The 21,714-nt window shown below is 44.1% G+C and overlaps 1 protein-coding gene across 1 annotated transcript in view; it reads right to left on the minus strand.

Annotated features, from left to right (window-relative positions):
• Positions 1-21,392, minus strand: part of ggt7 (gamma-glutamyltransferase 7) — a 66,555-nt gene extending 45,163 nt beyond the window's left edge. Inside the window, exon 1 of the mRNA XM_087994767.1 lies at positions 20,685-21,392. Within this exon, the coding sequence (XP_087850893.1) occupies positions 20,685-20,856 (172 nt within the window). The 5' untranslated portion in view covers positions 20,857-21,392. The remainder of the gene's footprint in view (positions 1-20,684) is intronic.
• Between the last annotated feature and the right edge of the window lie 322 nt (positions 21,393-21,714).

Below are 21,714 nucleotides of genomic sequence, written 5' to 3' on the forward strand. Positions count from 1 at the left end.
AAACAACATTCATTATTCTGCCCTCAATCTTTTTGGTTACTTCCTCAAAAAAACTTAATCAAGTTTGAGAGACACGATTTCCCACGTTCTGGGAAACCATTCTGACTATTTCTAATTATACCTGGCCTTTCCAAATGCACGTAAATCCTCTTTTACAGATTAGATTACCTACAGGGTGGAAACAGGCCCTTCGGCCCAACAAGTCCACACCGACCCTCTGAAGAGCAACCCACCCAGACCCGTTCCTCTACATTTACCCCTTCACCTAACACCACGGGCAATTTAGCATGGCCAATTCAACTAACCTGCACATTTTTTGGACTATGGGAGGAAACCGGAGCACCCAGAGGAAACCCACGCAGACACGGGGAGAATGTGCAAACTCCACACAGACAGTTGCCTGAGACGGGGATTGAACACAGGTCTCTGGTGCTGTGAGGCAGCAGTGCTAATCACTGAGCCACCTTGTTGCTCTGATGAGTGTAAAGAGTGTAGGGGCATTCTTAAGAGGAAAATCAGGAGGGCAAAGATGGGATATGAGATGTCCTTAATCTTATTGGTCAAGGTTAATCCAAAGAGATTCTATAAGTACATTAATAGCAACTAGAGAGATAATAGGGCCCCTTAAAGATCAGAGAGGTCATCTATGTGTTGAACCTCAGATGATGGGAGAGATATTGTGTGTCAGTTTTTATTGTGGAGATAGACATGTACACTGGAGAACTCAAGGAAATAAATATTGATATTTTGAAAACAATTCACATTACAGAAGAGGAAATGCTGACATCTTCGAAAGCATGAAGGTGATAAATTGCCAGGATCTGATGACATGTATCCCAGGATGTTGTGGGAAGTTAGGAAAGAAATTGCGGGCCACTGGCAGAAATATATGTATCACCTATAACCACGGGTGAGGTGCGGCTAATGTTGTGCCTTTATTTTAGAGAGACTTTAAGGAGGAGCCTGGGAATCGTAGACCTGTGATACTGACATCGGTGGTGTGCAAATGGTTAGGATGTGGGCGGCACAGTGGCACAGTGGTTAGCAACGTTGGTTTGATTCCAACGTTGGGTGACTCTGTGGAGTTTGCATGTTCTCCCCGTGTCTGTGTTGATTTCCTCTGATGTTCCAGCTTCATCCCACTGTCCAAGGGTGTACGGACTAGGGTGGCTTGGCAATGCTAAATTGCCCATAGTGTCCAGGGATGTGCAGGCTAGGTGGATCATCCATGGGAAATGAGGGCTATAGGGTCAGGGGTGACAGTCTGGGTGGGATACTCTTTGGAGGGTCAGTGTGGACTCAATGGGCTGAATGGACTGCTTCCACACTGTGGGGTCTATGATTCAAAAGATTTATTTGATCCTAGTTATCCATATCTAGTATATGATTCTTTCTTATTCTTGACTAGAACCTCAATATCTTTATTCATCCATTGTTTTGTAATCCTACCAGCCTTACCCTTCATTCGAACAGGAACATAATGCCTCTGAACTCTCGTTACCTCCTTTTTGAAAGCTTGTCACTTGTCCCACGACTTCTGAAAAGTTTACTCCAATCAACTTTTGAAAGTTCTCAACTAATACCATTAAAATGTACCTTACTCCAATTAATAATTTTAGTTTTTATAGGAGGCTTACTCTTTTCCCTAACTATAAACCTGCTGTCCTTATCCAGTCTGGCCTACACGTGACTCCGGATCAACAGCAACGTGGTTGACTCTGAAATGGCCTAGGCGAAAGTGAGGACTGCAGATTCTGGAGATCAGAGTCTAGATTAGAGTGGTGCTGGAAAAGCACAGCAGGTCAGGCACCAACCGAGGAGCAGGAAAATTGACGTTTCAAGCAAAAGCCCTTCATCAGGAATGAAGCAGGAAGCCTTCGGGGTGGAGAGATAAATGGGAGGGGAGTGGGGCTACGGAGAAGGTAGCTAGAGTGCGATAGGTGGATGGAGGTGGGGATGGAAGTGATAGGTCGGAGAGGAGGGTGGAGCAGATAGGTGGGAAGGAAGATTGGCAAGTAGGACAGGTCATAAGGATGGTGCTGAGCTGGCAGGTTGGAACTGTGGTAAGGTTGGGGGAGGAGAAATGAGGAAACTGGTGAAGTCCACATTGATGTCCTGGAGTTGAAGTGTTCTGACGTGGAAGATGAGGCGTTCTTGGTGGTAGGGAGTGGCAGTGGAGGGGGCCCAAGGCCTGCATGTCCTCGGCAGAGTGGGAGGGGGAGTTGTAATGTTAGGCCACAGGGCGGTGGGGTTAATTGGTGGGGTATCCCGGAGATGTTCCCTAAAGCGCTCTGTGAGAAGGCGTCCAGTTTACGCAATGTAAAGGAGACAATAAATGGCATTGGTGGATGTGGAAGGCTCCTTTGGGGCCTTAGATGGAGCTGAGGGGAGAAGTGTATGCGCAGGTTTTGTAATTCCTGCAGTGGCAGAGGAAGGTGTCAGGAGGGGAGGGTGGGTTTTTCGGGGACGTGGACCTGACCAGGTAGTCACGGAGGGAACGGTCTTTGCGGAAAGCTGATAGGGGTGGGAGGGAAATATATCCCTGGTGGTGGGGTCCGTTTGTAGGTGTGGCCTAGCAAGCGGTTCAGGTCAAAGGCAATAAGAGACAAAGAACACCAAAGAACATCCCATGAATGAAGGCTTTTAAAAAGAATCATCGGGATTGAAGCTCCATACTCTTCATCAGCGCCACTCTTCAACTCTGATCTCCAGCATCTGCAGTCCTCACTTCCTCCTTATTTCATGAAGTTTTATTATTGTTTAATACTTGGTAAATTATTAAACAATTAACCAAATTAATTTGTATTCACTTATACTCAAAGTAGACTTCTTTGCCCTGGATGTTACACCGATACAGCTTAACATTTTTTGAACATATTTATTGTTGATTCCATTAATATGTAGGTCAGTGCCTTTAGTGTTAAGGCTGGGGTTTAATGGTCTCGACATTAAGTGTGGGGGCAGATGACATCGAGGGGTGACTATGTCCCAGTCATCAACACTGAGAAAGATTGACAGATCAAGCAACAATTAGGAATATAAAGTTCTGACCATCGAATCAGGAGTCTGGTCATTGATGTCACTCTGTTACGCACCCACCCCATGCCCACCCACCTGAAGCTGCAAGCCAATCTGGAAGTAGTTCCTAGGACCAGGAAATCCTCTCTGGAGGCCTAGGCTGCAAAGAACATGAAAGGTTGCAATGACAAGGAGGTGAATAGATTAATTTTAGGGGTTATCAGGGTAGGGGTTACAAGGAGATAGCTCAGAGGGTGGGGTAGGTTCTGAGGAAAACATTAGGAGTTGACTTTCAGCATCCACTAGTGTATCTCTGAACCCAAATAGAGGCCTAAACTCCTTCCTCACACATACCAAGTTCAAGGCCTGGCCTCCACTTTAGTCACCTGCCAGTAGGACAGACAAATGGGACAATGGCAAGTTGAAGTCCTTATGTGGCTATTAATTGGCTACTTAAGGGCCTTAAATAGGAGAATTTCAGAGAGGTCAACCATACTGTTGAGAGTGAACTTAGTGTTAGTTTTGTGGATCTCAATACAAGGCTTCCCTATTTCACCTTGTCAAATTTGCAATACGTGATTAATGCAGTCAGTATGTTCTACTGGGTTAATTAGTTTAAGAAGGTGATAATTGAATCAGGAGATGTTTAGTCACACTGGAAGGAATTGGGGTCCTTTCAATTAGAGGAGACAAGCTGAGACAATTCACCGAGGCAAGGGTACAAAGGTCGGACCCTCAGAACAATCATGAGCAAGAACTCTGGGAAACAACACTCAAACAAGAAACCCTCAGTGACAGAACCGATGATCAATTTGGCGAGACATGGGTAATATTGTGAGCAAGTTGTACGTATTCTTTGTAACTGGTTTGTTATGTGACTTATTAATAAAACGTATCGTACTTCCTATTGCTGTCCAACATTTGCTGCTGCTACCTTTTTGGCTTCTGACATTGTCAGCCAGGATTCCCACCCAGAATTTCCTATCTGAGGAGGCATGAAGAGGATGGCTTTCTCCCCCGTGACAACCAGCCAGCTACATGCCCTTCCCTGCACCTTCTCAGGAAGAGAAAACCCTGGTGAATTAAACCAGCAGATTATTACAAAATCCCACTTTGTATGTTAATTGTCTTTCAGGGAAGGAAATCTCCGATCATTACCTGGTAATGAATTATGTGTGACTCGTAGTACTGCTGTGGTGCTGCCCTCTGAAGTGGTGTAGCAAGCCACACCAAACTGTAGTAATTCACTACAAAAATAACCTGTCAAGCATAAGACCTGCAGTGATTCAAGGTGATAATAAATGGTTGTACAGGACGTTGGTGAGGCCTCTTCTAGAGTACTGTGTCCAGTTCTGTTATAGGAAAGATATTGTCAAGCTGGAGAGGATTCAGAAAAGATTTACCAGCATGTTGCTGGGAATGTGAGGTAGGCTGTACAGGCTGGGACTCCTCTCAGTGGAGCTTAGGAGGTTGAAGGGTGACCTTACAGAGGTTTTTAAATTTATGAGGGGTACAGATAAGGGGATTGATAGGTGTCTTTTCCCTTAGGTGGGTGATTTCAAGACCAGGTGCCATACGTTTACGGTGAGAGGAGAAAGATTTAAAAAGGACGTGAGAGGCAATTTTTTTTTTCCCCACAGAGAGTAATTTGTATGCAGAAAGAACTTGCAGAGGAAGTGGTGGATGTGGGTTCAGTTACAACATTTAAAAGACATTTGGATAAGTTCATAAACAGGAAAGGTTTAGAGTGATATGGGCCAAGTGGAGACAGACGGGACTAGTTTAGTTTGGGATTACAGTCGGCATGGATTGGTTTGGCCAAAAGTTCTGTTTCGTGCAGTATGACTCTGTGACAATGAGTGAATAAAACAAACACAATTTTCACTAACTTATTTTCAAAATGTAAAAACAAGTGTGCTGGAGAAACACAGCAGGCCTGACAACATCTGTTGAGAGAAAAATTTGAGTCAAGATCAGTGTCCATTTGTCAGAACTAACAATAGCTGGGAAAGGGTGGTGTGTATGCTGATGACAGAGTGGGAAGAAGGAGTTAACAGAGTACACAGAGAATGAGCCCAGAAAGAGAGAGAGAAAGCAACAAAGGTTTAGGGAAATAAAGAGAGAGCTGATGATAAGCCAAGAGAGAGATAAGTACTTGGTCGATAGATAAGCCTGAGACAGAGATGTTCCATGGAGCATGCTGATGGGTTGAACTGCTAGGCAACTGGAAACTCAGGGATGTTTTATGGACAGAACGTAGGTGTTCTGCAAAGTGGCCACACAATCTGCGTTTCGTCTCTCCAAAGTAGAAGAGACCACATTGTGAGCAGTGAATAGAGGAGATTAGATTGAGTGAAGTGCAGGTAAATCGCTACTTCAACTGGAATATGTGTATATAGTGCCTTAGATGGTGAGGAAGGAGGAGGTAAATGGGCAACTGTTGCACCTTCTGTGATTACAAGGGACTGTAGGGAGGCATTGGGAGTGGACCCAGAGGGAACAGTCCCTGGGGAAAGCTGACAAGGGAGGGGAGGGGAGGGAAATATGTGTTTGATGGTGTCATTCCACTGGAAGGTGCTGGAAAGGTAGACAAGCAGGAGGCTGGAAGAACACAGCAAGCCAGGCAGCATCAGGAGGTGGAGAAGTCAACATTTCAGGTGTAAGGATTACACCCTTCTCTACCTCCTGATGCCACCTGGTTTGTTGTGTTCTTCCAGCCTCCAGCCTGTCTACCTTGGATTCCAGTATCCGCAGTTTTTTGTCTCGAACTGAGATGGTGGAAATGCCAAATTAGGTTGCAGTGCTCCAGCGAGATTCAATACCTAATCTGCCACTTCAGCACCTTCCAGCCTTCAGGACACAATACTGAATTTAGACATGGGCTGTTCTCACACAAATTACTAACTGCCTCTCTCCTCCCCCATGCTCCCTCCCCTACCACCGTCATCAATGTAAACACCACCCTTTGCCAGCTATTGCCAGTTCTCTCAATGAACCTGAAATGTTAACTCACAGATGTTGCCAGACCAGTTTCGCCAGCACTCTCTGGTTTTCTTTCAGATTTCCAGCATCCGTAGTTATTTATTCCTTCCAAAATCATTCAGCAATCATAATTATCCTTATAAATTAAAATTATGACCCCTTTCCAAGATTACCTCATCTCTTTTTTTAATAGAATCCCGACAGTGTGGAAACAGGCCATTTGGCCCACTGAGTTCACACCGGCCCTCCAAAGAGCATCCCATGCAGGGCCCTATCTATCCCTGTAACCCTGCCTTTCCCATGGCTAATCCACCAAGCCAGCACAACCCCAGACAATGTAGCACAACCAATCCACCAAACCTGCACATCTTTGGACTGTGGGAGGAAACCAGAGCACACTACGGCGACCCACGTAGCCACGGGCAGAATTTAAAAACTCCACACAGTCACCTGAGGCTGGAGTTGAATCTGGATCCCTGGCGCTGTAAGGTTGCAACACTAACCACTGAGTCACTGCGCCACCCTTTCTGATGTTCAGTCAGTATCACATTAATATTAATTTCCTTAAAATGTTTCCTTCAAATCATCAGAAAGGTCTACACCTAAAAGTATGAATTGGTTGTTTCTCTCCTTGGACACTGCCTGCCCTGCAGAGTGTTTGCAGCATTTTCTGATCGTGTTATTGATCTCCTGAATCTACACACGGCTTCAAAGTTTTGTGAATTTCTTTGGAACATCTAATGTTCCATTCACCAATATTCAGGGTGAATCAACTGAAAATGTAATGAAACGCTTCCTGAGGTTGAATATACCGCCTGCAGGCGGTAGCTGCACAACTTGCTATTCAGGATTAGCACATACTGAGTGAGGCATATCATTACAGAGAGAGAGAACAACCAAGGACTGAGGGTAGAGACAAAAGAAAACAGCAGATGCTGGAATTCAAAGTAGACAGGCAGGAAGCTGGAAGAACACAGCAAGCCAGGCAGCATCAGGAGGTGGAGAAGTTGACGTTTCAGGTGCAATCCTTCTTCAGGACTGGGGGTGGGTGTAAGGGGAGCTGCAAATAAAGGGGTGGTGGGGGCAGGCTAGTGAGGTGGGGATAGTTGAAGACAGGTAGAGTGTATGACCTGGTTGGTCAATGGGAGGAATGAATCCGGTTGGTGGCAGTGACCAGTGGAAGGCATGGGGAGGGGCTGGGGAGGGAGTCAGGGCATGGGGATGGAGTTTATTTGAAATTGGATAACTCAATGTTGAGTCCTTCGGGCTGTAGGGTGCCCAGGTGGAAGATTAGGTGTTGTGCCTCCAATAGGAGCTGAGGTTTGTTTTGGTGTCAGCATGATCTACAAAAGACACAAGAATTCTATATTATTGTAGGAGAAAGTGAGTACTGCAGATGCTGGAGATCAGAGTCAAGAGTGTGGTGCTGGAAAAACACAGCAGGTCAGGCAGCATCTGAGAAGCAATCAATGAAGGGCTTATGCCCGAAAACATTGATTCACCTGCTCCTCGGATGTTGCCTGACCTGTTGTGCTCTTCTATATTATTGTAGCAATAATATAATTTGAAAGCAGGAGGTTGTATTACTCTTAATGCAGAGGGATTTGACATGAAAATTTGATTCAATTGTTACCAACTCCATCTCTCCTCCCTTGCTGCCACAAGAAGTGTAAAACCTGACCCCAACATGTCCCCCCTCACTTCCATCCAACGCCGCAAAGGATCCTTCCACATCCGACAGAGATTTTGCTGCACATCCAAACACCTCATCTACTGTGTCCGTTGCTCTCAATGTGGTCTCCTCTACATTGGGCAGACAGGATGCCAACTCATGGAACATTTCAGGGAACACCTCTGGAAACACATGCACCCAACAATCCCACCACCCTGTGGCCTACCACTTGAACTCCCCCTCCCACTCCGACAAGGAATTGCAAGTCCTGGGCCTCCTCCACTGCCAAATCCAACCAACCCGAGGCCTGGAGGAAGAACGCCTCATCTTCCACCTTGGGACCCTCCAACCACACAGCATCAACATCAAGTTCACCAGTTTCCTCATTTCTCCTCCCCCCACCTCATCCCAGATCCAACTCTCCTACTCAGCACCCCCCTCTTGAACTGTCCTACCTGTCCACCTTCCTTCCCACCTACCTGTTCCACCTTCCCCTCCAACCTATCACCATCACTCCCCACCTATATCTACCTATCACCTTCCCAGCTACCTTTCCCCCAGCCCCATTCTCCTCTCCTATTTATCCCTCAGCTGCCCCCACCACATTCCTAATGAAGGGCTTATTGATTCTCCTGCTCCTCGGATGCTGCCTGCCCTGCTGTGTTTTTCCAGCGCTACACTTTCTAATTCCATCTTTCTCCTTGGCAACAGTTTGAGACTGTGATTTTCTGATCACAAACTTGTACTATCAGTAAGACCCCCCATTTCTATTCTGCAACATCGCCTGCCTCAGTTCACCTCTCTCAAACTCTCACTCATGTCTTCCCTAGCTTTACGTCTGACTTTTTAAAGTGCAGTCTTAGCTGGTCTCCCACAATCTGTCCCTTGAGATCATCAGAAACACTGCTCAATGTGATTAAATTCAGAGCATCAATAACAGAAGTTGCTGGAAAAGCTCAGCAGGTCTGGCAGCATTTGTGGAGAGAAATCAGAGTTAATGTTTCGGGTCCAGGGCCCCTTCCTCAGAACAGATGGTAGCTAGGAAAATTTTTTTTATGCAGAAGAATGGGTGGGGGGAGAGGGTGCAAGGAGTAAATGATAGGTGGGGATAGAGCCCAGAGAGACAGAAGAGCAGCTGGGTAGATAGAGAGGATAATGATTAGCCTGGAAAAATGAATAACCTTCTGGACTCAATATCGTGTTCAACAATTTTATGCCTTGACACACCTGGGGCTTTTGCCCGAAACATCAATTCTCCTGCTCCTCGGATGCTGCCAGACCTGCTGTGTTTTTCCAGCACCACTCTAATCTTGATTCTGATCTCCAGTGTCTGCAGTCCTCACTTTCGTCTTCTTCCATTTCCTTATCCTAACCCCAACACACCAGACCTTGTTATCACAGGGTCTGCTATTGCACTCAAACCATTGCTAGCCGCTAATTGTCCCCATTATTAGCTATTCATTTTCCCAGGGCTGATCGTTATCCACGTCTTTATCTGTCCAACTGTTCCCTCTCTTTGGGCTCGATCTCCCCTATCATTTACCCCCATCTCACCCCATCTTCTGTATAAAAAACAACTTTTCCAAGCTACCATCAGTAACCTCAGGTAAGATGGCAGGCGCTGCAGCCAGAGGTCCTCTGCTTCGCCTGTTCTTTTTATTCTTTCTCTTTATTTTCCTCCTTCCTTTCCTTTCCTGTGGTCTTGGACACCTGGTCCCGGCCTTCGGTGCAGGGTTGGTGCTCATCCACCCGGAACGGGGACTCCAGTGACCCAGAGCGGGGACAGCAGCAGCCCAGAGCAGGAGTGGCCCAGTGCGGAATATGGTAGTAGCCAACAGTCCGACCACATGCCGGCCCCGTATATGGCCTGCTGCTGAGAACCCTTGGAGAGAGTCTGTGATGTTTGTCTTTGTAACTCTTATTTTCTGACCTATGGTTATACAGTGTATAGCTGTAATGTAACATTTTTTCCATTTCTCTATTCTGTATCTAAGGATTGTACCTAGATATCTTTGTACCTAAGATGATGCTGTAAGTGGCAACTTATAAACTTTTCACTGTACACATTTGAGTACATCTGACAATAAAGCTCATTCAATTCAACTCTGAGGAGGGGTCACTGGACCTAAAACGTTACAAAGGGGACATAAATTTAAGGTGAAGGGTGGAAGGTATAGGGGAGATGTCAGGGGTGGGTTCTTTACCCAGAGAGTGGTGGGGGCATGGAATGCGCTGCCTGTGGGAGTGGTAGAGTCAGAATCTTTGGTGACCTTTAAGCGGCAATTGGATAGGTACATGGATGGGTGCTTAAGCTAGGACAAATGTTCGGCACAACATCGTGGGCCGAAGGGCCTGTTCTGTGCTGTATTGTTCTATGTTCTATGTTCTATGTTACCTCTGATTTCTCTCCACAGATGCTGCCAGACCTGTTATGCTTTTCCAGCAATTTCTGTTTTTATTTCTGACTTCCAACCTCTGCACTTCTTTTGGTTTTTATTAAATTCACAGCATATCCTGTTCAGCCATCACCTCTATACTCGTTCACCTATAAAGTTCCTGATCCAGAAACGACTTCATCATAAGATTCTCATCCTTGTTTCCAACGCTTTTCCAACTCTGCAATCTCGTCCAGTTCCTTGACCCTCCTAAATATCAATGCTTCTCTAATTTGGCCTCTTAGGCATCCTGATTTCAATTACTTTACTGATGGCTAAGTACTGGAATATTCTCCTGCTTTCTTCCTTGAAGCCACACCTTAAAACCTACCTCTGAGCATAGTATTTGGTGATGCAACCCATTATCTCCTTATATGGCTCAGAACACACTGTTTTATAATGTATTCCTGGTGAAACAGCTTGGGACCTTTTGTCAAAATAAAGGCATGACTTCGATACAAGTTGTTGTTTTACTGCAATTGGTAATTTCTTTATGAATGAACAAAGCTCTCAGTTACCTTGATAGGATCACAAGAGATGTGATCGTAAAACGAAAGAAACTTTATCTGTTCTCAATCCATCCCTGTCCATCTGTTTTCTAAGATCCAATTACCTATTGGTAACAATTAACGGAATCTCAATCGCTTGGTTAGCACAGGCAAATTTGTACTTTTAGGCCACTTCCAAGAAAGGTAAACACAGTCCCAAATTATTGAAGGTACATAGAAGACAAAGGTGACCTCACTTGATCCCTCAATTTACCCCTGCCTCCAATATCCTCAGCGTAATTGTGTCACATTCTTTCAGTAGTGATCATTTCAGATCAGGCTGCAGGCCTCTCCTCATAGTCTTCCAGCTCTCTGATGATCCCCAGCACCCAAACCCTCCATTACTAGCCTTGGTCGGGTAGCTCATTCCCACACGCTCCCTGCTTATTTAAGCTTGTGAGCCCAATATCTGCAGGGTAGTGGAGTTCAAAACTAGAGGGCATAGGTTTAAGGTGAGAGAGGAAATATTTAAAAGGGACCTAAGGGGCAACTTTTTCATGCAGAGGTTGGTGAGTGTATGGCATGAGCTGCCAGAGGAAGTGGTGGAGGTGGGTACAATTACAACATTTAAAAGTTAAAAATCACAACACACCAGGTTATAGTCCAACAGGTGCATTTGGAAGTAGAAGCTCTTGGTGCGCTGATGTGGGAGCAGTGCTTCGAACGCTTGTAGTTCCAAATAAACCTATTGGACTATAACCTGGTGTTGTGCGATTTAAAACTTTGTTCAGCCCAGCCCAAAACAGGCACCTCCACATCATGGCTAACATTTAAAAGGCATTTGGATGGTGATGAGGGATATGGGCCAAATGCTGGCAAATGGGGCGAGATTAGTTTAGGACATCTGGTCGGCATGGTCCAGTCAGACCAAAGGGTCTGTTTCCCTGCTGTGCAGCTCTATGACTGGCCTGCAGCCAACTGAGTGATAGTTGCAGACACAACGCAATAGCGGCAAGAGGATTACAGAGGGTTATTGAGGCTTGAGTAGGAAGCATCTCTCCCATTTGTTTCTTTTGCACGTGAGGACAGATCAGATCAGTTCACCAGCCATCAGTGGGCCATAGCTATCTGGCTTCTAGCATTCCAGTAAAACAATGAGAAAAGGAGAAAAGGAGAGAAAACTGGAAAGTATAACATAGAGGGAAACATGTAGGAAACAAGGAAAAGCAGAAGAGGATCTACAGGAGTTGAGGAAATACAGAAGCAGAAGGAGAAAGAAACAGAATGAGATAAGGGATAAGAAAGCAGTTTGTCATATTGAGGTCAACATTTTGAATTCTGTCTGGCTGATTTTAAATATATCTATTTTTGTGCAGCTTAAAACATAAGGGATCTTCCACATAAGACAGAGATGAGAAGAATGATTTTCCTTCCGAGTTAGTCTGTGAAATCGTCTTTTTCAAGAGAGCAGAAGAACCTTCAACGGCCTCATTGAAGATTCGTAAGGTCTAGTTAGATAGAGTCATGACTGACAGAAAGCCAAAGAGTGGAACATGGAATTGAGGCCACTATCAGATCAGCTGGGACCTTATTAAACAGCAGAGCAAACTTAAGGGACCAAATAGCCTTGGAAACAAGGAGAAAGATTGGGCTATCCAGCCCATCAAGTCTGCCCCAACATTCAATATGATCATGGCTGATCGAACACCTCAATAACTTTTACCAACACTATCCCCGTAAACCTGCATACCTGTTGTTCTCCACTTTAAACATATTTGGAGACTGAGCTTCCACAGACCTCACTGGTAGAGAATTCCAAATTCACAACTCTCTGAGTAAGAACATTTCTCTTCCTCTCGGGAAACATCTTATCCACATCTGCTCTGTCAATCCTTTAAGTATTTTGTAAATTTCAATGCTTATTCCTACTCTCATTTCATACATCTATACGTATCTTTATTTTATCCTCATACGACTAAGTAGATATAGTAAGTTCTATAAAATATCTTTCAATGTAATGAACTGCTAACTTTGCAGTGTTATGATTTTTAACTGTGGTCTGTAAGCATGTGGGACAGGGTCCCAAATCTGGTATGATTTCAAACACACAGATCACAAATACACATTTAATAGGATGAAAGCTTTCTGAATGTCTGTGCGAACGTAATGCAATAAAACGCAGAGATGCTAGAAATGGACAGTGACACTTTGGATGGATATGATTTAATTGGAGGCATCCCTCTCCAAAACATGACTGTGTAAAAATATATCCCTTAACTTTTTTCCCTAAAACACTGCTCTCACAAATCTGACTTTTACACAGTTACATGCAACGTGAACGCACTGACTGGGTTAAAGGCTAGTCTCAGATAAGTAAATGTTTAGTGGCATCATGAGCAACATGGTAGAGACCAGTTCCTGGCCTGGGTGGGGAAAGGAATATCTGAAGATGCAAAGTGGATTTCTCCTCTTGAACATACCTATTGAAGTAGTCAAATTGTCAAGCAGTGAGAGATTTTGATGGAATAAGGAGAAACAAAGGTGTGCATCAGTTGCCAGAGGACACTGGCATCCAAGAGAGAATTTGGATAGAAATAGTGTGAAAGAGTATGGGGAAACAATAGGAGGTTGGCATTAGGTAATGATGCTCAGTTACAGAGCTGGTGCTAGGGGGCAATGTGCCAAATGGGCTTCTTCTGTACCGTAAAAAGTCCTATGATTTTGTGACAAGATTTAAGACAAATAGTAAGCATACCTGAGGAAGGATGTAGAGAATCTTAAGTACAACAATTGGCTATAATCTAGAACACATGGCCTGAAAGGCTGTTGGAAGCTGATTCATTAGTGATTTTCATAAAGCAGAATAATGCACATTTTTATATAACTGGAGAGGATTACAAAGAACAGAATAAAAAAGAGCAGCAGTCGACCACACAGCCAGTTGAGTCGACTCTACCACTTTCACAAGGCAGGGTGGGCTAACACCAAGGAAGGTACTGCTGAGAATGGGATAAAAATCAGCAGGTAGACAAGCTGGCTAATGGTGGGCACAAGGTGAATGGGGACAGGCTTCCAAATAAAGCAATCTGTAAAATTAACACAATAACCTCTGTGTTTGATAGATAATCTTCCACTGAGCCTTGTCAAGGGGAGGGGGAGGATTTAAATGTTTCAACTGTGAATGAATCGGTCTGTTCATTGTCAGGCATAGGTGTAATTTGATTAATGAATGCAAACTTATTGGCACATAGACTTTGTTCCTAAAATGGAGGCAAGAGGTTTTAGAAATTTAGAAGCAGATTTTATTTTCACTAATAACAACATACGTTTTTGCTCTCTATGTTTTGAGTTTATATATGTTTGCCGAGGGCACCATTCTTCCTAAACATACCCTGCAAATCAGGAACATTGCACACTGTTCCTGAACTATTGACATAGTTTACGAATAGCTAAAACCCGAGCATCACCCCAACACAATAAACCTCATTCATTTGCCTTTTATTGCTCTGATTTATGTTTGTTATAAACAATCCTCAGTCCAAGATAATAAATTACAAATTACAAAAATTACAAAATCCCTTTTCTACCGCCACTACCATTTCTTTTGCCTTTTGTTCTGTTGATCACTTGATGGTAGGTGTGTGATTTATATGCATTAAAATATCACTTATTTTAGAGTTTGAATTTTGAAGTAGTGGTATATGGGCTTTGTCTATGTCTATGAAAGGGTTGAATGATTTAACTTGTATTGCTGTCACCAATGCAATTTATTTAAAAACACAGTATTAGAGAGTGATTTCCAGAGTGTAATGTTGCTTTGTTTTCATTGGGAGAGCTTATGAACAACCAAAGTAAATAGTTATGCATCAGGCTTTTGGTTAGGAGAATTGTTTTTAAAATATTTTGATTAGGGCAGCACCTTTAGCTTGGGGAAAAACCATTTGGCTTTTAACCTGGTAGGTTTTGTGGAAGTCCTGGCTCAAGCTAGATGTGTGTACGACAGTTACTCATGTTAGAAGAAGATTGGATTAGAACTGTTAAGTAACTGGTCACCTCAGTGCAGTTTAGTTTAAAAATACCAGACTAGACATATTTGGTTAAAGCTCTGAAGGACTATTCGAAGATGAAAACGTCAATGCTCAACTGTATGAATCCTCCCGGAAGAGTTTATCAGATTCTCAAAACAGACAATTGAAGTCATGGTTAATTAAGCTCTATTGATGTGAAAGAGAAGGCAGGACTCTCTAGTGCGAGTACTGTACAGGAATGCGTCTGGGATTAATGGAATTATATTTTACTAGGTGTTTCTAAACCTTTAAACTTTTATTAAATGTAAACAATTTGATTTAATTTATTTTACCTCCATTTTTTCTGTATTAAACTTCCATTTTATTGTTAAAATGAATCTATAATATTGTGTGCGAGTGTTTCGGTTAAAAACCACCTGGTTAAAACAATCTGGGATCTAACTTGTCCAGTAATAACATCAGATGAAATCATAACAATCTCCAATCTTCCTCACCCACTAACATCTCCCTGACCTTCCCTTCCATTCCACTTCCTCCTTCCCATTTTCCTCTGTAGCCTAAAATCCAACAACTTTCTAAAAAGCATCATATTGGCCTCTTGATGTCTGTTCTCTCTATGCTGCCAGACGAGTAATACTAACACATTTATTTCTATCTGATTTCTGTCTCAGGAGGTAATGTAATTCCCACAAACAATGCAGCCAGCCATTTTTAACATTCATAAAACCAAACTTCATAATGAATTACATAGTCAGAGGTTGACAAACTCACTGTGGCCAGAAATTAAATCAAGCAAACAGGCTGCTGGTGGAAACAGATTCCATGGGAAGTTCCAGTCTTGGACAAGTGCTTAAAAAAGACTCATTTGCAAGCAGAAGAAAAGAAATATAGTTCGGGATTAGATTTGACAGTTTTTTCAAAGATTCTAACAGAGGGGAAAATAGGTCTTATTCTTTAGGGTGTAGGTTTGCTCGCTGAGCTGTAGGTTTGATACCCAGACGTTTCAGTACCTGGCTAGGTAACATCATCAGTGGCGACCTCCAAGTGAAGCGAAGCTGTTGTCTCCTGCTTTCTATTTATATCTTTCTCCTGGATGGGGTTCCTGGGGTTTGTGGTGATGTCATTTCCTGTTCGTTTTCTGAGGGGTTGATAGATGGCATCTAGATCTATGTGCTTGTTTATGGCGTTGTGGTTGGAGTGCCAGGCCTCTAGGAATTCTCTGGCATGTCTTTGTCTGGATATCAAACCTACAGCTCAGCGAGCAAACCTACACCCTAAACCTCAACCTGAGCTACAAACCTTCACAAACCTTGCGAAGGTCTTATTCTGCGCTTCAAAATTCCATGGAGTCCGAAATAACTCTACGAAGGAATCCTGTCACCAAGTCACCCTTTATTCACACATGCAGAATACCTGACACTGACCCAGCTAACTCACAGGAGAAAGTGAGGACTGCAGATGCTGGAGATCAGAGCTGAAAATGTGTTGCTGGAAAAGCGCAGCAGGTCAGGCAGCATCCAAGGAGCAGGAGAATCGACGTTTCGGGCATGAGCCTTTCTTCAGGAAGAAGGCCCATGCCCGAAACGTCGATTCTCCTGCTCCTTGGATGCTGCCTGACCTGCTGCGCTTTTCCAGCAACACATTTTCAGCTCCCAGCTAACTCACAGCCAGCTCCTAGAGTGAGCAGAATCCCGAACACATCTGTTTATTTTTTTTTTTCTTCACATCTGTTTATATCTGTCAGCCAGGGTTCCCTGATTGGGCCAGGTTAACAGCCCCAATCAAGGAACTCATATTCTATGACTGCATCTGCTGACCTTGTTCCAATCACTATAGAGTCATTGAAAAAAAAGTGCATAGGTTAGCTGGCTCCTTAATATGTTGCTGAACTTGTAAGGGCAACATTTACCATTGTTATTTCAGAATATCCACTAACCCATTTGATGGCATTGTGAAAATATATTTCCTGATTACAGGTAATAACTAGATTCTTACTCCCACGTTCAAAATCATGGGTAAGAAGACGCCAAACAGATGCCAACTTCACTCTAATACTTCACCTTTGAACATTCAGAAATTGTGCCATCAAACCCTCCCAGATTGTCATGGCAGCAGTAGATGAGACCGAGGAGCTTTTGTGAAGAGTCAATATTCCCCCAAATCTTGTAGAGTTCTGTTCTGATGATGTTGAATGCTTCCTTAAAGTCTACTAAAATAAGGCAAAGGGGTATACTGTTCCCTTCATGTTTCTTGTAGCTGGTGTGTCCAGAAGATCATGTCCACAGTAGGTTTGTTAGCATTGAAAATCCTATGCGCTTCCAAGTCCCTTCGTCTACAATTAGATGCAGTGTTTTATGTATGCCACAAGCAAAGGCCTTCCCTGTGATTCTGAGTAGTGAGATCCCTGGGTTGTTGTTGCAGTCTCATCTGCTATCTATGTTTTTGTATAAAACCAAAAGAAGTAGGAAAAGGAGTAGGCCAATCAGCCCCTCAAGTCTGCTCCATTCAATAGGGTAATGGCTGATCCGACATTCCTCATGTTCCTTGATCTCCTTACTGATCAAGAACCTATATAACTCAGCCTTAAATATATATAAGGACTCTGGCTCCATGGCTCTCTCTGTCAAGGGGTTCCAAAGATTCTCACCCTCTGACGGAAGAAATTCCTCCTCATCTCAGTCTTAAGTTGGTGTCCCTTTATTCTCAGACTATGCCTTCTGGTCCTAGATTTTCCCATGAGAGGAAACATCCTCTCAGCATTTACCCTATCAAGCCCTTTAAGAATCCCATACATCTCAATGATATCACCCCTCATTCGTCTAAACTCTGGTGAGCAGAATTCCAGTCTGTTTATCTTTTGTTCATAAGACTATCCCTCCATACTGGGGTTCATCCTAACGAACCAATCCCCTGAATTGCTTCCAATGAAAGATGTAGTTCCTTAAATAAGGGGACCAAAACTGCTCACAGTACTCCAGATGTGGTCTCACCATCACTTGTACAATTGCTTTTTGACTTCTGTACTTTTCTACTCCACCCTCTTGAAATAAGGGCCAACAGTCCATTGACCTTCCTGATTACCTGGCTGTCCCTGTGCTGTAGCTTTCTAAGCTTCATGCGCAAATCCTCACAAATCCTTTTGTGTTGCAGCTTTCTGCAGCTTTTCTCCATTTAATTTATACCCTGTTTTTTTGTTCTCCAAAATGAACAACTTCACATTTTCCCACAATAGACTCTGTTTGCCAACTTTTTGCTCACTTACTTAAACTTTTGATATCTCTCTGGATCCCCTTTGCAACTTGCCTTTCTGCCAATTTGTCCACAGTACTTTCACTTTCTTCCTCTAAGTCATTAATATATATTTGTAAATAATTGCAGTGATCCTGTGGAATCCCATTAGTGTGCTGTGTCAGAAATGTAGTCAGAGACAAAAAATTTGCAGATGCTGGAATCCAAAGTAGAATCCAGGATCCTGAAGATGGGTTATATTCGAAACATCGACTTCTCCACTTCCTGATGCTGCCTGGCTTGCTGTGACCTTCCAGCCTCTTACATGTCTAATGTGTCAGAAATGTGGACAATATATAGCAGACATCTTAAATCCCAGAAAGTAATTATCACCAGCAATGCCTCTGCAAAATCCTGAAAATGCACTAGTAGAACAGGTGCTCCAAAACCCATGTTCTTTCTGAGTCACCAACCTCACTACAGGCACTGGTTACAGCCAGTCAGTTGCACTGGCTGGGCCACATTGTCCACATGCCTGATACAACACTTCCAAAACAAACCCCCTCCTCCAAGTTTCATCACAATAAGCAGATGGCAGGATGGCAGAGAACATGCTTAATGACCCCCTCAAAGCCTCCCTTAAAAATACTGTCATATCTTTCCCATATCATGATAATCTCTTGCCCATGATAGCCCGCACTGAAAAAGAAGCATCTGCCAACCATCTTGGGCATCTCTGACCAGTAAAGGTGGAGGCTAAACACAAACAGCAAAGAGTGTGCTAAAGCCCAAGCATCCAACTCTCCAACCTCTTCAAATACCACCCACTCCATCTGTGGCAGCATATTTAGATCCAACATTGGACAGTTTAGTGACCTCAGTACACACATCAGAGTGGATGAAAGTTATCCTTGGTCTCAAGGGACTGCCTACTAAGTCATCCACTTAAGTAACTGAGCTACAAAGACTCATGGAGATTCTCTTCCATGCCTGTAACTTGTTTCCTCCCTCCAAGTATCAACATGAGCTGTGATCAAATGAAAAGGCATCACATCTCTGCCCCGATCACACTAATAACACCCATTGGACATGATTGGTAAATTCTGCCACCTTGTGACATGCACCAATCTCGAGAAGAGGCTTACCATTTCCACCTTTGTCTGGGTATAACCCAGCAGAACTGGATCATGAATGCAGCAAACTTCTTACAGGTTTGTTGGCATTTACCAATCGGGGTCAACTTTTTTGGCTTGGGCACATTCGAAGGATGGAGGGTTGGAGTGGGAGGTTCAGTACTTTTGTGGTTGTAGAAATTGGGGATGAAGGGGTTGTGCCAGATCCCTCCTTTGAAAATCTAACTGAAGTTGCTAACTCGAATCCTAACTCTAATTGATCCAGTGACTCTAGAAACCTCCAGTCCCACTTCCCAGCTCATTTCTCCCCACTGCCTGCCCACCCAGGTCAGCTTGATCATCAACTGGACACCTGCCCTGGCAACACCACAGAAATTCTCAAGTCACCTTTAAAAACCATGCAACTCTAAGAGGGGATTGCGGGACAGAGCTGGTGTTTGTGTGTTTGTGTGGGGCTGTGTGTGTGTGTGGGGCTGTGTGTGTGTGTGGGGCTCTGTGAACATGCGTGTATATGGCTGTGTATGTGTGTGGGGGGAGGGGCTCTGTGTACGTGCGTGTATATAGCTCTGTGTGTGTGTGTGTATTCCTGCACCAGATTAGGCTACCATGAAGGATGCTCCTTCTCAACCTCTTGGGTTAAAGTACCACCAGTGATCTCTCTCTCTCTCTCTCTCTCTCTTCAATGATAGAGCAGCCTGAGACTCCAGTAGGACCATGGCAACTTTATCTTTGTGTGTGTCTGTGAGATAAAGTAATTCAGATTTATTTAAAAAAAGCAGATTTAAAGTAGAAATCCAGAACAAATGGTGCCTGGGAAGGTCAGACCTGGGTCTTTGGGGAAGGTCAAAATCACGAGCTAATGACAGAGGAAAATGACAACTCCCCCTGTAGGTTGGCATGTGCCACTCTAATGAGCAATGGCTTGGCAACAGGTGTCAAAGACAACAGTCCAGGACAGCACCTGAAAACCTCAAGCGTGGTACCTGGGGCAGAACCAGGTCAGACCCTTAATCCATTAGCACATGTGGGGCAATATTATGACACCTCCTCAACCTGAAATGCACTGATTAGATTCCCTACAGTGTGGAAACAGGCGCTGCAGCCCAACCCTCCAAAGAGTAACCAACTCAGACCCATTTCCCTCTGACTAATGCACCTAACACTATGGGCAATTAATTTAGCATGGCCAATTCACCTGACCTGCACATCTTTGGGCTGTGGGAGGAAACCGGAGCACCCGGAGGAAACCCACCTAGACAAGGGGAGAATGTGCAAACTCCACACAGACTCATCCGGAGGCTGGAATCGAACCTGAGTCCCTGGTGCTGTGAGGCAGCAGTGATAACCACTGAGACACTGCTGCCTGTCTTTGGTGGATTGGAGGGGCCTCCTCAATTCAATGAAAACTGGGAATCAGTGCTTCTTTGTACCTATCATGGAGCCCGGCCCAATGACCACACCACCCCTTCCCCCAAAACAAAAAAAAGGGTTAATTCAGGAGCAGGCGGTGTTAAAAAGCAGAACTCAGGTCTTTCCCTGCAGAGTACGATGTCTCCCAGACATTTTAAAATCTGATATCCATCCTAATCCGACACACCTCAATAAAATGAGGGCATGGTTATATGCGTCTACATTTTCATACCTGCCCAGTTCTGTCAAATACCAACATTTATTTCTCAATAGCTGCCCGGGAGACCGACCTGTGGTGTCCGGGTCACAGAGGGACGAGTCATCGTCTTTGCGGTACCGCAGGACGTTGTCGGTGGAGCCGGTATCGTCCTCGGGAAGCCGGGGGAAGCTGGTGATACTCATGTAGTCTACCGGCGAGTAGGCCCCGAGGTTAGTCTCCTGGCCGGCTTCTTCTTCCGCCATCCTCGGTGTATTTACCCCTTCTGTAACCTCTCTGCTCCAGCACAGCAATTGGGAAGGGGCAACACAGATAAGGCGAGCCGCTGGAGACAGCTCCTTCTGTCCCCCGCAGCGGTGCACTGATGCCCTTTAATTCCTCTCTCTCTCTCTCTGTGTATACTGTAATGTGTCTCTCTGGCTTGTGCGATATTCCTTTCAATTTGTGACTCTTCCCCTGTTGGAAGCGGGGAACCGCCTGTGCACGGCGCCAGCAGGTTAAAAACGATCAGGAGAAAGAGGATTTCAAATGACTAGAAAAATCAGATGGGTGGAGGAATACAGCGAGAAATGCAAGTGGTTCAGATGAAAATCGTATGGATCAGATGACAACACCATACAGTCTTAAGCACATACAAAGCATCGATAGGTGCAATTTATGTTTATCTGTATATAAAATATCTACACGGATTTTTGCCAAATTTTAAGTCATTCTACTGTAATTAAATGTTACAAATAAAAATGCTTTTAATGTAAATTTACGATATAATTTTGTGTCTATGTAGCTAATTTTTGTTGCTACAGGTAACGATGGTATTGCGATTGTGTTTTTAAAAAAAGCAAAATACAAAGGAGGGGGAGAATCGCTGTGATACTGCCCTGCGGAGGGGTGAAATGAATCAAAATCAATAAATCGACAAGATACAAGTGCGGAGCGTCGGAGGCTGAGGGGTGACCTTGTGGAGGTTTATAAAATCATAAGGGGCATGGATAGGGTGAAAAGACAAGGTTTTTTCCCCCCCCCCCAGGGTAGGGGAGTCCGAAACTAGAGCGCATAGGTTTAAGGTGAGAGGGGTAAAATTTAAAAGGGACCTAAAGAGCAAC

The sequence above is a fragment of the Chiloscyllium plagiosum genome, unplaced genomic scaffold, assembly GCF_037043375.1.
Source record: "Chiloscyllium plagiosum isolate Xiang-an unplaced genomic scaffold, Cpla_swu_hap1 HiC_scaffold_15, whole genome shotgun sequence".
NCBI classification, from domain to species: domain Eukaryota; kingdom Metazoa; phylum Chordata; class Chondrichthyes; order Orectolobiformes; family Hemiscylliidae; genus Chiloscyllium; species Chiloscyllium plagiosum.